The sequence below is a fragment of the Lolium perenne genome, chromosome 1 (assembly GCF_019359855.2).
Source record: "Lolium perenne isolate Kyuss_39 chromosome 1, Kyuss_2.0, whole genome shotgun sequence".
Classification (NCBI taxonomy): domain Eukaryota; kingdom Viridiplantae; phylum Streptophyta; class Magnoliopsida; order Poales; family Poaceae; genus Lolium; species Lolium perenne.
The window spans coordinates 265530769-265547199 of NC_067244.2; the positions used below are offsets into that span (position 1 = coordinate 265530769).

Genomic DNA, 16431 nt, shown 5'->3' on the forward strand with positions numbered 1-16431 from the left:
CGATGAATTGGCTTGCTCTGGTGGTCAATGTGGCTGGGAGAGGAGTGGAGGAGATCGAGAGGAGGATGGGGAGCGAGGTGGTGTGCTCAGAGAGTGAAGGGGGAGGCTCTATTTATAGAGGCGAGGGGTGCCCGTGGGGGTGCGGCGAGGTCGACCATGGCGCGGCTGTTCTGATGAGCGAAAGGGCAAGGCGAGGGCAGGGCTAGGTAGGCGAAGTCAAGGCGAGGCTAGGGAGCGTGCTGGCGCAGCAAATGATGGCCTGGGGCGAGCAGAAGCGTGATGGAGGTGCGCAGTACCGTGGCGGACGGACGGCGATGATGTCGACGGCGACAGCGCACGCGCGGGCAGGGGAGCTTGTCTGGCGGGTTCCTGGTGCGGTGACGAAGCTCCAAGCGGAAGAGGGGGTCCGGGCGAGGGCTGGAGCAGCTGCGCGACACGGCGCTCTGGCGCGCTCCGGGGTGCACGCGTCGACGTGGCCATGCCGATCCTGGCGTGACTGGGCGTCATGGGCGTGTGCCTGTCTGGGCCGTGTCGTGCTCCTTTCGACCAACGGCGTGTACCAGCGCGTTCAGGGGACCAAGGGGAGGCAGAATGGCAAGGTCTGCATGGCTAGAGTGGAGAGAGGCTAGGGTTGGCATGGTGCAAGGTGAGACATGGCCGGCATGGCATGGCATTGCCAGGTCTGGCCATTCCTAGGGTTGGGCATCCGTAGCATAGGGTTGGAGGGAACCAGGGAACAAGAGAGGACCAAGTGGTGATCAAGTTTGGCCAGGGCACTATTCAGAATAGTGAATTTTGATTTGGTTTGATTCTGCCCACAAGGTGTTTGATACAATGGCCGCAAGAAAGATATTTTCAAAATTTTGGATGAAATTTGGTGGAGTTGATTCACATCATCAAAGGCACACAAAGGTGGTGGTGGGGTGCAAAATTGAATTGGTTTGCAAGATTTCAAAAAGTGCACAATCTAAAATCTGATTTGAAGTGGCTACTTTGCTTGCTCCTAGTTTGAAATTGGGAGAGAGTTTGCAGGGGTGGTTTTGAGCAAAGTCGTTCACCTTGAAGAGGTCTTGGATGAGGTGCAAAGAGTTGAGAAAGTTTAGTTTGGAAAACTCTTAACACACTGGCTCAAAGTGGGTAAGATGTTAAAAGTGTCACATATGACCATTATCATATGTGACTTGGTTTTTTATTTTCTCTTGATTTGATTTGGGTTTTCTTGATTCAAAAAGTGTTATTAAGTGTTTAGTATCATTCTACAAGCAATGGCACAAGCCAAAATGGCCTAGGTCAAAGGTTTGCAAAATGACCAAAAGCACATGCATGTGCTAAAATGCATTTTTCTTATTTTCCTCTTTTCTTTTTCTTTGCTTCACTTAGGCATGGTCTAGGGTCCATTTAGGGTTAGATTGAGTTTGGTAAAGGTTTCCAACCATTTGGGTAAGGTATGAGGGCATAGGGCAAGATTTGCCATTATGGCTATGTGCCTCATATGCCTCCATGTCTAATTTTATTTTCTTTTTGTTTCACCAAGTGTTGGGTTTGTAGGTGATAGGTTGGGTGGGTTGAGGTTTTTCAAACCATCTACACAAGGTTGACATGGCAAGGTTTAGTATTTGCAAGAATAGCCATAGACTTACCTAGGCCTCTCTTCTTAATTTAAAATTATTTTTATTTTGGTTTTCTCTTGGAGGATGAAAAAGAAGGGTGAGGTTTTAGGGTTTAGGAACATTTCAAAGTAGTTCTCATAAGAATTTTGGCAACAACACAATTATCAAGCATAAGCACTATGCATAGCACTTGATTCAATAAAAGTTTTTGTTGGTTCTCATTTTTGGAAAAAGGGAAATCCATTTTCTCTTTGTTTTAAAATTTGGGATGTTACAAGTAGTAACTTCGTTCGAAGTTTCATGATCAATATCATTAGCTTCCTCACTTATCGGTGCAGGCGGCACAAGAACATCTTCTGGTGCTGTGCTACTCTGATTTTCGAGAGAAGGTTCAGTAACCTCGTCGAGTTCTACTTTCCTTCCAGTCACTTCTTTCGAGAAAAACTCTTTTTCAAGAAAGGATCCGTTCTTGGCAACGAAAATTTTACCTTCGGATCTGTGATAGAAGGAATACCCAATTGTTTCTTTAGGGTATCGTATGAAGACGCATTTCTCCGCTTTGGGTTCGAGTTTGTCAGGTTGTAATTTTTTTACATAAGCTTCGCAGCCCCAAACTTTAAGTAACGACAACTTAGGTTTCTTGTTAAACCACAATTCATACGGTGTCATTTCAACGGATTTAGATGGTGCCCTATTTAAAGTGAATGCGGCTGTCTCTAATGCATAACTCCAAAAAGATAACGGTAAATCCGTAAGAGACATCATAGATCGAACCATATCTAAGAGAGTTCGATTACGACGTTCGGACACACCATTGCGCTGTGGGGTTCCCGGCGGTGTCAATTGTGAAAGTATTCCGCATTTCTTTAAATGCATGCCAAACTCATAACTCAGATATTCACCTCCGCGATCTGAACGCAGAAACTTAATCTTCTTGTTACGTTGATTTTCTACTTCACTTTGGAATTCTTTAAACTTCTCGAAAGTTTCGGATTTATATTTCATTAAGTAGATATACCCATATCTACTCAAATCATCCGTGAAAGTAAGAACATAACGATAACCGCCGCGCGATGCTACACTCATTGGTCCGCAATCAGTATGTATAATTTCCAATAAGTCTGTAGCTCGCTCCATTATTCCAGAGAATGGAGTCCTAGTCATTTTTCCCATCAGACATGCTTCGCATCTATCAAGTGATTCAAAATCAAGTGATTCAAGAAGTCCATCGGAATGGAGTTTCTTCATTGGCTTCACTCCAATATGACCAAGACGACAGTGCCACATATATGTAGAATTATCATTTAATTTTATTCATCAATGTTATGAATATGTGTATCACTACTATCGATATTTAACAAGAATAAACCATTCATCTCAGGTGCATGACCATAAAATATATTATTCATAAAAATTGAACAACCATTATTCTTAGACTTGAATGAATAACCATCTTGCAATAAACAAGATCCAGATATAATGTTCATGCTTAAAGCAGGCACCAAATAACAATTATTCAGATTTAAAAGTAATCCCGATGGTAGATGAAGGGGGAGCGTGCCGATAGCGATCACATCGACCTTGGATCCATTTCCAACGCGCATCGTCACCTCGTCCTTCGCTAGTCTTCGTTTATTCCGTAGTTACTGTTTCGAGTTACAAATATGAGCAACCGAACCAGTATCAAATACCCAGGCATTACTACGATTACTAGTAAGATACACATCAATAACATGTATATTAGATATACCTTTCTTCTTGATGTTGCCGCTCTTCAGATCCGCCAGGTACTTTGAGCAGTTCCACTTCCAGTGTCCCTCTTCTTTGCAGTAATAGCACACAGTATCAGGCTTGGGGCCAGCCTTGGGTTTCTTAGGAGGCGCGGCAGCTTTCTTGCTGCCCTTCTTGAATTTACCCTTTTCCTTAGGCTTACACTGCTTCTTGAATTTGGTGGTCTTATTGACCATCAACACTTGATGCTCTTTCTTTATCTCCACTTCAGCAGTTTTCAGCATTGAGAAGAGTTCAGGTAACGTCTTGTCCATGCACTGCATGTTGTAGTTCATCACGAAGTTCTTGTAACTAGGTGGCAGTGATTGAAGAACACGATGAATCCCCAAAGCATTAGGAATCGTTATTCTCAAGTCTAGGAGTTTCTTCGCGTGCCTAGACATCTTGAGCACGTGCTCGCTAACGGAGCTGCCCTCTTCCATCTTATAGTTAAAGAACTTTTCAGAAGCATCATAGCTTTCCATGGCCGCGTGAGTTTCAAATATCATTTTGAGCTCACTGATTATATCATGAGGATCGTGGTTCTCAAAGCGTTTCTGAAGCTCCGATTCTAAACCGTAGAGGATGGCACACTGAACTGTGGAGTAATGGTTCTTCCGAGTGAGGTAAACATTTTTAGCCTCATCGGTAGCTGTTTCTGCAGGTGGGTCACCCAGCGGTGCATCGAGCACATAGAGAAGTTGTCCAGCAGTGAGGACAATCCTCATGTTACGGAACCAGTCTGTAAAGTTGCTTCCATTGTTTTTCAGCTTTTCTTTCTCTAGGAACGAATTAAAGTTGATGGTAGGGGTCGCCATAATCTACAACATATTTGCAAAGAGTTTAGACTAAGTTCATGATAAATTGAGTTTACAATTAATTATTAAATTAACTAGATGAACTCCCACTCAAAACAACATCCCTCACATTGCCTTAGTGATTACACGAACCAAATCCACTACACCAAGTCTGATCATCACGGGAGATGATGTAGCTTCAATGGCGAACATCGATATGTTCATCATATCATTTATATGATTCATGCTTAACCTTTCGGTTTGCTGTGTTCCGAGTCTATGTCTGTACATACTAGGCTCGTCAAGTCAAACCTTAGTTCCTGCATGTGCAAATCTGGCTTGCACCCGTTGTATGCACACGTTGAATCTATCACACCCGATCATCACGTGATGCTTTGAAACAACGAGTTTTAGCAACGGCGCTTACTAAGGACGAACACTTTATTATCTTGATTTTTAGTGAGAGGGATCATCTTATAATGCTACCGTCACGATCTAAGCAATATAAGATGCATAAAAAAGGATTAACATCACATGCAATTCATAATGTGATATGATATGGCCCTTTTATCTTTGCGCCTTTGATCTTCATCTTCAAAGCATGGGCATGATCTCCATCATCAACGGGCATGATCTCCATCATCGTCGGCGGGGCGTCAATGTCAATGGCGCCGTCTTCATGGTTGTCCACCACGTGTAGCAACTATTACAACTACTTTGAAATAAAACTACTACATGTTGAATCGAAATGAAATTAAAGACAACCATAAGGCTCCTGCCGGTTGCCACAATACAATAAGGATCATCTCATACATCATATATAATCACAATCACATCATGGCCATATCACATCACCAGCCCCTGCAAAAACAAGTTAGACGCCTCTAATTTTGTTTGCATATTTTACGTGGCTTGGGGTTTTCGAGTAAGAACCGATCTACCTACGAACATGAACCACAACGCTGATACAAGTGTTGTCAAGTGCAAATTGTAAATTTGATCTTAACTATGGTGAGAGAAACTGACACCCGCAAATCCACTTATGCAATACAAGTTGCATGTCAAGCGTGGAGCAAGTATCATGAACACGGTCATGTAAGGTTAGTGTAACACCCCAACTTTTGCAACCTGGTTTAGTTATCCATAGTGCAAAAATCGGGGGGAACAAAAACTTTTTTTAAGGCTAATCAAGATGAATTGCCTTGATCTGTTGTTAGGATGAATTGTCTTGATCTTCTTAAGAAGAATTGTCTCGATCTGCTTGAAGATGAATTGCCTTGATCTGCTTGTTAACAATTGTCTTAAGCCACCTCAAGGAGTAACACCTCAAGTCTTAAAACAATTTCGCAACTCACTAAATAAAACACATGTGTGGCCCTGAAAAATTCATTTCCTTTCCCTACCAATACATAAAACACTATGCTTGGTGTTTTCCCATTAGTACCCCAACTCACATCTTCTAGTCCCAAGAAAAATAGCTAAGCTATGGTCACTCTTGTATTACCTTAACCTCCTCTCTTCAAAAACATTTGAAGCTTTTGACAAAAGTCACCAAACCTCTTTTGTTTTATGACTCAAAATCTTAGTTCAAAAGATCTTACCTAAATCTTTTCCTTTTTGGCTATGATCACCCTTGATCATGGTATCACAAAAGGGTTTCTAAAAGATATTTTTATTTTGGCTCAACGTATTTACCAAATGGTTTACCCTTACTTTATGTGGCTTTACTATTTTATAAAAGCTTTTATATGCAGTTTTGGTTTCCATAGGAAAATGGAATGATCCATATTTTATTCTATTTCAACCATGGATCATTGTACTCTTCTAAAACCCTGTCCCTTTTCAAAAACTTCAAGTAAGTCTATTTATTTAGTTTAAATCAAATCAAGGCCATAGACACCAAAATAATTTTTAAGACTATTTGTTTTTGATCAAATATCTATGGCATTGTCATTGCCATTAATGCATCTCAATGATCCATCTTTCAGTATCAATAATCCATCTAGTCATGACCTTGGTAAGTTATCATCTGCCCAACAATGAATAAAACTCCATTGGTATATCTAACTTTCCAAAATCATCCAACTCTACCCTTGGCCATGATCCAAACTTTCAAATTGGAGTTTCCCTCCTCTTGGCCTGAAACCCTAGAAAAACCTCCTTCTCTATATTCTTCACTTACACAACCATTTCTAGTCTTACCAAACCTTTTCAAAATCTTTGCTCAAATGAAGATAGGAAAGTGTTATCTTTTCCATTCCAAAAATAAGTTCTAGGAAATATCTTTGTTTCACATTTACCCAAAATACATGTAATACTACACATGCCATCTCTTGCACTTCTCTTTACCAAATAGTTTAACTATGGGGCATTGTTATGCAATTAGACCCATGTTAGCTAAATAATATCAAAGGCCCTATTACCTAAGTTCTTGAGAATAGGATCTACGCCCTATTCTCTCCTCTTTCTCACCACTTAGTTTTCCCACTTATAGAATATTTATCTCCTCTCTACTTGGAAATGGTACATTCACCATTCCATGCACTTATCAAAAATCTCCATAGTATGAGCCATAATCATGCTAGCCCTAGTGGCTTGATCAATTTTCAAAAACTTTCTAGGTTATCACCACTACTCATCCCCTCTCTACACCTTGGTATAGATTTCAAGTTTCAAATTGAATACCACCATTACCACCACCATCTTCTTCTCACTTTGACTTGAAATTCTCAAATCTTGCAAATCATGTTCCAAACCTTGTCATGCACATGGAGGAACTTGTTCCATACCCACATCCACCATGTAGCCATCTCTCCTCTCCTCTCTTTTATTTTCTTTTTTCTTTTTTCCACTTGTCTTTCCAAATGGAATTTCTCCCTCTCTCTCCAAACTCTAAAAAACATGGCCGGGCCATGATCCTTTTTGGCACCAGCCGGATGTACCACTCTTGGCCCGACCCCAACCCATCTAAAACCTACCCTGGACCCCCTCCTCTCTCTCAAACCCAGCCCAACTCGAGCAGCCCATAACCCACTCCACCCAAAACTCTAAAACCAAAAACAGAAAACAGGGGACGGGCATAGAACCCTCTCCCGCTCGACCTTCCCCCGTTCCCACGCCTGCTGCCTCCTCTGCTGATGCCAGCGCCCTAACGTCACCCTCCAGCACCGCTCATACGTCAGCCCTCACCCCTCCATTGGTCACTGCCACCGCGCGCTCACCCTCCCGTTGGCCAAGGCCACCACCCACGCACCCCCCTTCGGCTATAAAATCCCCGCCTCTGCCCAGTCCCTCGCTCCACACCACTCCTCTCCACACTCCCAGCTCCCACACTGAAGATCCGACGCGCTCTGCTCTTCTGCTGCTCGCCGGCAAGCGCGCCACGGCCGTGGTCACCGCGAGGTGGCCGGTGAAGGATGCGTTCGCCCGGCCCCGTTTTCCCCTCCCTTTCCCTTCCTCGACGCTCGCCATGCCCTGCTCGTGCTAATATGCCCCTCTGCGCTGCCTAGGTCCACCGGAGGTCGCCGCCTGCGAACCCTGCCCGGGACGTCTGCGGAGAAGAACCCCATGGGCGGAGCTACTACAGATGGAGAAGAAGCCGCCGGACCCGCCCCTGGACAGCCTCGACCTGCAGCACCTTCGCCGATACCCCACCGTTAACCACCGCCGCCCCAGGTGAGCCCCTGAACTGCCCGCGCCCCGCTAGGGTTTCTCCCGCGCGTTGCATGGCGCTAGGAGGACGACAGACGCCAGCCGTTGGATCCTCTTTTAATCCAACGGCTGCGTACCGATTCGCTGCCCCCAGCCACCGACAGGCGGGCCCCGCTATCAGCCTGTTTTTCTTTTTCCACTCCCCCACCCGGCAGCACTTCTGGGCCGACCTGACTCGTTCCCGCGCGGCCCATTTAAAAATGCAACCCGAACCCTTGTGCCTCTTTTTCTGAAATTAAATCCTAGCCACCTTTTAATTCACCAAATAATCTTGGTTGATTCAAATTGAGTATTTCAAATTTTGTAGTATTCCTGGATGTTTTCCTGACCACCTCAAACAAGAATCATACCAATATCTATCCTGCATATTTCTATGATTTCAAAATGGTACAGACATGCAGTATCAATGTTAATTCAAATTTGAGAGTTTTAAAAAATATTTTAAACCCAAATCCGATTTTGTAGTGAACTATTTGGTAATGCCCATCTTTTATAACTGGTTTGAGTATTTTATGTCAGAATATGAGCTTGTGAGTTATATTACAAGTTTATTCAAAATTTGTGTTTGAGAATTTATTTAAGGAGCATAAAATATTATTTTTGAGTGAAACCACTTTTGTTGTACTCATATTACTTTTGTTAACAACATATTCAGATATCAGATTTATTTGAGCATCTGAGATTTTCTAAGATTTTAAACTTTGAATTGGTCCCTCTGGCCAGTAAAATATTTATTAAAAATATTTTAAAACTTGAAATTTGGTGAATCCAATTTTGTTTGGATCTCTGTTTGAATAGCTATCCAGTGGTATATTTCTTACTTTCTATTTTTTTTGCAATGTTCTGTAAGCAAAATAAACTAGGAAAATGATTTCTGCTTTTCCAAAAATGTTTAAAAATAAAATATAATACTTTTTGGCACAAAACCAGTGCACTTGTCCTCTATGTGATGTTATATTCTAGGACATATATAATTTATGCCTTCGTGATAACCAGAGAGACAATTGCCAATTTATATGCCTTTATTAAGTGAAATAAATTGGGTTTCTTAAAATAAAAATGTTAAAGTTGTTTTGTAGGGACTATATGTCCTTATCAACCTCTATGGTAGCCTGTGGTTGAGTGGTTAGCTATTGATTGTTGCATGTTGATTTGTTGGTGCAATGTGTTGAATGTGTTCCCTTTTTGTTTCACGACGCTATTGGAGTTGAAGGAGAAGAGGATTTTGAAGAGTTTGAGGAAGACCAGGAACAAATAGCCAACCAAGGCAAGCCATCTTTTGATCTCATGCCTCTATCCTATTTGCATTGTGCACTATTACATTTCTTTGCCACTTGCATTACCTTGAGTTGATTCTATTCATCTTTTTGCTATACCTGGACTTCCCAAGTTTGATCGTCCCTATTGATACCTAGTTACCACCTCACTAGTTGTATGATACCCTATTGATACCTAAATACCCCCTCACTTGTTGTATGATGATTAGTATCATGCCCCTTGTTGTAGCCCTGATCATGAGACTTAAACTATAGGTTGGGAACCCCTCGAAAATGTTTGCCAAATGTTTTGAAAACCTTGGGAGATTTTGGTCTTGCCCAAGTGTGAGTTTGTGAAAGTAAAGATCTTCGTAAAAATGGATGTTCAAGGAAAGGGAAGGAAAATGATGTTTCAAAAACTTTGGCGCCTAAGTATTCACCCAAACCAATTTACCCGTGCAACCACACTACCCTGAAGTGGGACGGGGCGTAACTCGTAGTTTGTTTGCCTTAGTATGGGATGCCTCACAACTATATAAAGGGTGCAAGCACCCCGGAATCCGGATTGTCGCTGGTTTGGACAATCGTTTAACGGGATGCTCGTAGGGCTACCCGTCCGGAAGACACTATGGGTCTCCCGCCGTGGCAATGGAGTCACGCTCGAAATGATGAGGTGAGCTGCCATGGTTTGCCGGGGAGGTACACACTCCATAGGGTAGGGTCCTATGTTAAGGCGAATAAGCGAAAGGTTATGTCCGGGTATTTGTCGTGGCATATGTTGTTATGCATGGATGATGCCCACACGATAAGTATTCGGATAGTTGTGGGGAAAGTGTACAACCTCTGCAGAGTGTAAATCTATTCGAATAGCCGCATCCGCGGTCATGGACGGTTGGAATGGCTGTTGCTTAGCCTGATGAGTTTTGTTTTAGAAATGTTTTACAAAGGAAAAGAGGAAGTTGTTTTCGGTGTACCGGAAGGGTAAAAAGGAAAGTGGAAAGGTTTTGGGTCCTGTGGTGATGACCGGAGAAAGGAAAATAGGGTTACCCCATCCTAGTGGTTTTAAGTTTAATCTTCTTTTGAAGTATCTTCTTCAACAAAGATATAGAGATGTTATCTCCACAAGAGAAATTGTCTCTTCCACACATGCTATATACACGAGAGAAGCTATCTCTCACTTTGTTGCCTTAGAATAGTGCATATTACCTTGCTACTGCCAAATATGCATCCCCTTAATCTCTCGTGATGGTTTGCGAGTACAATTCCAAATGTACCCACGGCTTTGTCCCTGGCTATTTACCTGGCCAGACTTGGAGGAATTCGACAAATGAAGAAGGATTGGACGACGTCTATGCGAGCTAGGAACGTTCTCCCAGTCAGTTGCCTGTAGGGTTATGGCAGATGGCTTGGGCTCTGCGTTGTTGAAGTGATTCCGCTACTCTGGTGTTAAGTTAGGTCCCTTTCGAGGCTATTATGTAAGTATTGGTCATGTGACCTATTTGTAATATTTTTATTCCGTTTTGTAATGGATGATGTAACTTTGATATTGATTCGGTTATGTGTTCACGGCGCACTGATCATGGGATCATGAACTGTATACATAACGGGTATTTCGGACAACCAGTCCGGGGTCCCCACAGTTAGCCCGGGCCGCTTCATCCCACCATGCCGCAAGATGCAAAGTACACAATAAGCAAGCGATAACAAAAGCATCAACGCCCACAAAAACTTTGTGTTCTACTCGTGCAACCAATCTATGCATAGACACGGCTCTGATACCACTGTAGGGATTCGTAGCATAGAAACCAAAAAATTTCCTACCGCAAGAACGAATAACAAGCCAAGATCTAATCTATGTTTTTGAAGACCCGGGCATTGCGCTGTGTTGGATTTCAAATAAATAAAAGAAGCTTCTCCTTGTCTTATCTCTTGTGCTATGTTTTTGAAGACCCGGGCATTGCACTCGTTCCAAAGTTCCCAAGAGGCGAGGAGGGTGATGGAAGCCAAATCTCTGCGCTTTGTCATGATGCTCCACCAAGAGAAGATAGTGTGTGTCGGCCATGCTTGGGGATCGATGAAGTGGAGCCCGAGCCAATCGTTGATGAGCCCCCAATCGGTGAATCTACAATGAACGAAGAGGTGGTCCACCGACTACGGGACTTGCTTGCAAAGAGGGCAAACGCCACAATTAGGCCAACCCCTCTTATCAAGCCGGTCGGCGGTCCAAAGCCTATTTTGGATGGCAAGCCATGCAAAGAACTTGATTTTTGGAGGGGCCCAAATCTTCCAAACGGTAGAGCTCACGTGCGAGGAGGTGGAGCCAAAAAATTGGGCTTTGTAAGCGGAGTTGGTTGAGTAATGCCCGTTCTCGGTGAGGTTCCATGTGATATCATCTCCCACACCATCTTGAAGGTTAACTTGCCGAACTAGAGCCCAAAGCGCGAGGTATTGGCGGATGTGATCCATTGAAATCTCCGCATTCATGTTGATCTTAGAGATCCAACCGTCATTGTGGAGAGCTTGCTTAACATTCCATCTTTTCCTCGTGGAGATCATGAAGATAAGGGGTGCCACATCTTTAGGCTTTCTACCATGAAGCCACAGCGCCTCCCAAAAAGGGGTTTTCTCTCCATTGCCCAAGGAGATTGTGGTGGCGGCGTAAAAGAGCTCCATGTCCAACTCATTGCACGGGTTCCCCAAGCCCACCCAAATCTTATTTGGGTCTTTCCATTCAAGCCATGGCCAACGCAACCGAAGGGCTCTAGCAAAAAACTCGGTGTTGAGGACGCCCAAGCCTCCCAAAGTTTTGGGCCTACAAATCGTGTCCCAATTGACTTTGCATTTGCCCCTAGAAACTTTGTCGGTGGCCTCCCATAAAAAAGCCCTTTCAATCTTCTTGATGCTATGCAAGGAGCCGGGAGGGACAATGAGAGGCGTCAAGTGGTAGATAGACTGTGAGGCCAAGACCGACTTAACAAGAGCGGTGTGCCCCGCCGTTGTTTACCAACTTTTCATTCCAAGTAGGGATTTTCCCGGCCACTTTGTCCTCAAGGTGCTGAAAGTTCGATCTACGAAGACGCCAAACCGAGAGAGGCAATCCAAGGTACTTGAGAGGAAAGGAAGTACGCTCAACCGGAAGGCTGCCAAGCACCTCATCAAGATTTATTTGGGCGCATCTAATTGGCACCACGGAGCTCTTTTGGAAATTGGTGCACAACCCGGTGACTTCACCAAAACCTTGGAGAATGGATGAAAGGTGTTGAATATCTTGCTTGAAGGGAGCAACAAAAAAAGCCGCATCGTCCGCATAAAGTGATGTCCTCAAAACAGCCCCACGCTTGCGAATCTTGTGAAGAAGCCCATGTGTGGTCGCGATCTCAAGAATTTGAGTAAGAGGATCGATCGCGACCACAAAGAGAAGGGGCGAGAGGGGGTCCCCTTGCTGGAGCCCTCGTCCATGCTTGATGGGGAGGCCGGCCACACCATTAAGAAGGACCCGGGACGACGAGGTGACAAGCAAGGCGGTAATTCAATTCCGGAATCTATTAGGGAAGCCACGCTTTTGAAGGAGGTCAACGATGTAATCCCAACGTACCGAGTCGAGCTTGAACAAAAGGGCTGGATTTTTGTTCTTGTGAAGTCTCTTTGCAAGGTTCTTGACATGGAGGAAATTATCGTGGATGCTTCCCTTCTTAATAAATGATGGTACTAAGTGACAACTACAAGAAGTATCAACGATATACTACCGTATGGAGATTCCAGTGAATTGTTATATGCGGAGATTGCGCCAACAATTTTACCATATGGAGATTCCAGGGAATCGGTATATATATGCGGAAGGACCCGCGAAAAGAGCGGTTATGTAATTCCGAGCAAACTTGGATGCCAAGTCTGCACCACTTTCCCCGAGCGCTTTACGAATCTGGAGCACCACCTGAAACGAAACGAAACATCTGTAGTTAGCACAAAGCCAAAGTATCAATAGCTAGGTCGAAGATCGTGTGATTAAAAGATAAAAGTTTCATAGTATATAGCACAACAACACATAGCATCACCCATCAAGAAAACTTGATGGTACTACTAGGTGACAGACTTATTACAGGCTGTATCAGCAACATGCTACCATATGGATATTCCAGGAGGATTATCTGCTAGTAGTGTCTGGAAGCTGCGTCATCATGATGACGGTGCGATGCTGCGTCATGATGTGACGCTGCCACCTTTTGCTCAGTAATCTAATTAATTAGCAAGGAGCCATGCGCCGAAAACAATATAGCAAGCCCCAATTGCGGCGGGTGTAATCTATTTGCCACATAGAGCCTGCGTGGAAGTTGCGTGGTAATGTGATGCTGCATTTTGCACTGTGCCCGTAGGTAGTAGTGTCATGTACAGTAGACCTGATCCTTTCTGAGGAAGAGCTCGACCACCCACCCAGATCCCCACCTCCCCCTTGCCTACAAAATCCCCCACGCACTCAGTTCATTTCCCCGCACTACACCACCACCACATCAAGGCAGCTCACCACTGTCCCAGTCGGGGGACCAGAGAACCAGCCCCCAAAACCCACCCTCACAAACGAACAGCATACAAGAGGAGTGGGGGGGCTATGGCGTCCTACGACAAGACCATCGCCACGGCGGCCTCGCTCGCGGCGTCGCTGATGCTGGTGCGGAGCCTCGCGAGCGAGCTGCTGCCATCCGAGGCGCGCGAGGCCCTCTCCGCAGCCCTCAACAGCCTTCGCTCCCGCCTGACGTGGAAGCACACCATCGTCGTCGAGGAGATCGACGGGTGGTCATACAACCACGTCTACCCTGCCGTCAAGGCCTACCTCGCCACGCGCGTCGTCGACGCCGGTGCCAACATCGGCATGCAGCACCTGCGCGTCAGCAGCGCCAACAGCGGGTCCGAGAAGTTGGTCGTCAGCATGGGGGCAGGGGAGGAGCTGGCCGACGTCTACGGAGGGGCGGAGTTCAGGTGGTGCCTCGTCACCCGTGAGGTCAAGGCCGACCCGAACGGCGGGGGCGGGGCCCGGGAGGTCAGGTCCTACAGGGTGAGCTTCCACAGGAAGCACAAGGAGAAGGCACTCAAAGAGTACCTCCCGTTCATCGTCGCCACGGCCAAGGCCATCAAGCAAGGGGAGAGGAGCCTCAACATATACATGAACGAGGACTCGGACGACTGGGCCCCCATGGACCTCCAGCACCCCTCCACATTCAGCACACTCGCCATGGACCAGAAGCAGAAGCAGTCCATTATTGATGACCTTGACAGGTTCATAAAGAGGAAGGACTACTACAGGAGGATCGGTAAGGCGTGGAAGCGAGGGTACCTGTTGTACGGTCCACCGGGTACCGGCAAGTCCAGCCTCATCGCTGCCATAGCCAACCACCTCAGGTTCGACATATATGACCTTGAGCTGACTGGGGTTGAGTCCAACTCAGACCTTAGGAGGCTTCTTGTTGGGATGACCAACCGATCCATCCTCGTGGTTGAAGACATCGACTGTACCATCGAACTGATGCAACGGGAGGAGCAGGAGGAGGACAAGGAAAAATCCAAGTCCAAGTCCAATTCCAAAGAGAAAAAGAAGACAGAAGACAAGGTAACTTTGGAGTCAGAACACCTTCTATGTTTATATAAATATGTAAAACCTCCCCACTCCTTGATTCCAAAGATTTCTTGCCTATGCTGATAACAATTTGGTTGCTGTCTGCACAGGTAACATTATCCGGGCTGCTCAATTTTGTTGATGGCTTGTGGTCGACAAGTGGAGAGGAAAGGATCGTCGTCTTCACGACCAATTACAAGGAGCGTCTTGATCCAGCACTTTTGCGGCCTGGCAGGATGGACATGCACATCCACATGGGGTACTGCACCCCAGAGGCTTTCCGGATCCTTGTCAATAATTACCACGCCATCGAATACCATGCCAAGTATCCAGAGATCGAGGAGCTTATCAAGGAGGTGACTGTGACACCTGCAGAGGTCGCCGAGGTTCTGATGAGGAACGATGACACTGATGTTGCGCTCGATGATCTTGTCGAGCTCCTAAACACAAAGAAGAAAGATGCCAATGAGATCAAGATTGATAACAAGCAGGTGGATGAGAAGAAAGATGCCAGTGAGATCAAGACTGAAAGTATGCAGGTGGACGAAAAGAAAGACTGTGATGGGATCAAGACTGAATGTGTGCAAGTAGAGGAGAAAATTGATGACAAAGAGGTTGTGCTGAAGAATGATTCATTCACAGAAGACGGAAGCAGTTAGGACTGCGGAAGCTAACAGTGACCCAAGTGTGTGTACCATCTAGATAGGTCCTAGAGGAGGTCCACTGGAAAATATGCGATCGTTTTGGAAGATCCATTGCAAAATATGTGGTCATTTTGACTACTAATAACATCACGTTTTTGGGAGCAGTGCTGCGGACCGTTACTTCCCAGTGTGCTTCTAAATAAATTTGCAGGTGCTGCTGCAACAAGAAGTTACATATATGCAACAGGCCATCTTATATAATACATTGGCCAGTAGAGCCAACTACAGAAGCTAGGACCTAGAACCAACTTCAGCCACTTCCCGTGTAGTTTGTCCATTATGTGATCTCAAAATTCTTTATCATTCATTTATATATTAACCCAACATTTGGAATTAAATCCCTGGAAAAAATTATCATTTACAAATACTCACACAGCTCTGAAGCATCAGATGACTGGATTTGAAACAAAACAAAAAAAAAAGCTGAAATCAAACCCGAGGAGTGCTTGTACGGTTTCCGGCAGTTACTTTGCAATCAAACTAGACTAAGGGTTGTGATTAGAGGAACTAATCCCCTGTTTTTTGCTTTATAAAAGGGTAGTTTGTTTGTTGTAGTGTTTTGAGTTCTCCCCCTACCAAGAAAAAACATGACCTAGACCAGATAAAGTAATCTGATCACCTCCCCAAACAGATGCCAGTAGCCACAGCCACTGAAGCGAGTCCCGCATATATATGTCAACTTCATTTCTTTTTCTAGCTATGCCCTATATAAATAACAGATGTCATACCTCACCTGACGACATAGACAGGTCTTCCTCCTTCTGTCCGCATCGACTGGAACGGAACGGAACACATCGACCTGAGCACAAGTGGACGAAGAAGAATCAGTAGACCACCAGGAAGGAAAACCTTCTTCTCGACTTCTCAAAAAAAAAAACGAATTAGTTTTCAGGAAACTTGCCACGCACAACTCTTACGGACGTCACCTGCAAGATCCTGATTTGGTCCTCATGTCTAGCTGCCTGAGCCACTACT

The 16431-nt window shown here is 44.9% G+C and overlaps 1 protein-coding gene across 1 annotated transcript; it reads left to right on the top strand.

The window, feature by feature from the left end:
- Nucleotides 1-13641: 13641 nt before the first annotated feature.
- On the top strand, nucleotides 13642-15576 carry LOC139829999 (AAA-ATPase At3g50940-like). Its single transcript, XM_071825028.1, has 2 exons — nucleotides 13642-14746; nucleotides 14863-15576. The coding sequence occupies exons 1-2, from the start codon at nucleotides 13751-13753 to the stop codon at nucleotides 15409-15411; spliced, it is 1545 nt and encodes a 514-aa protein (XP_071681129.1). The 5' UTR covers nucleotides 13642-13750; the 3' UTR covers nucleotides 15412-15576.
- Nucleotides 15577-16431: the final 855 nt, after the last annotated feature.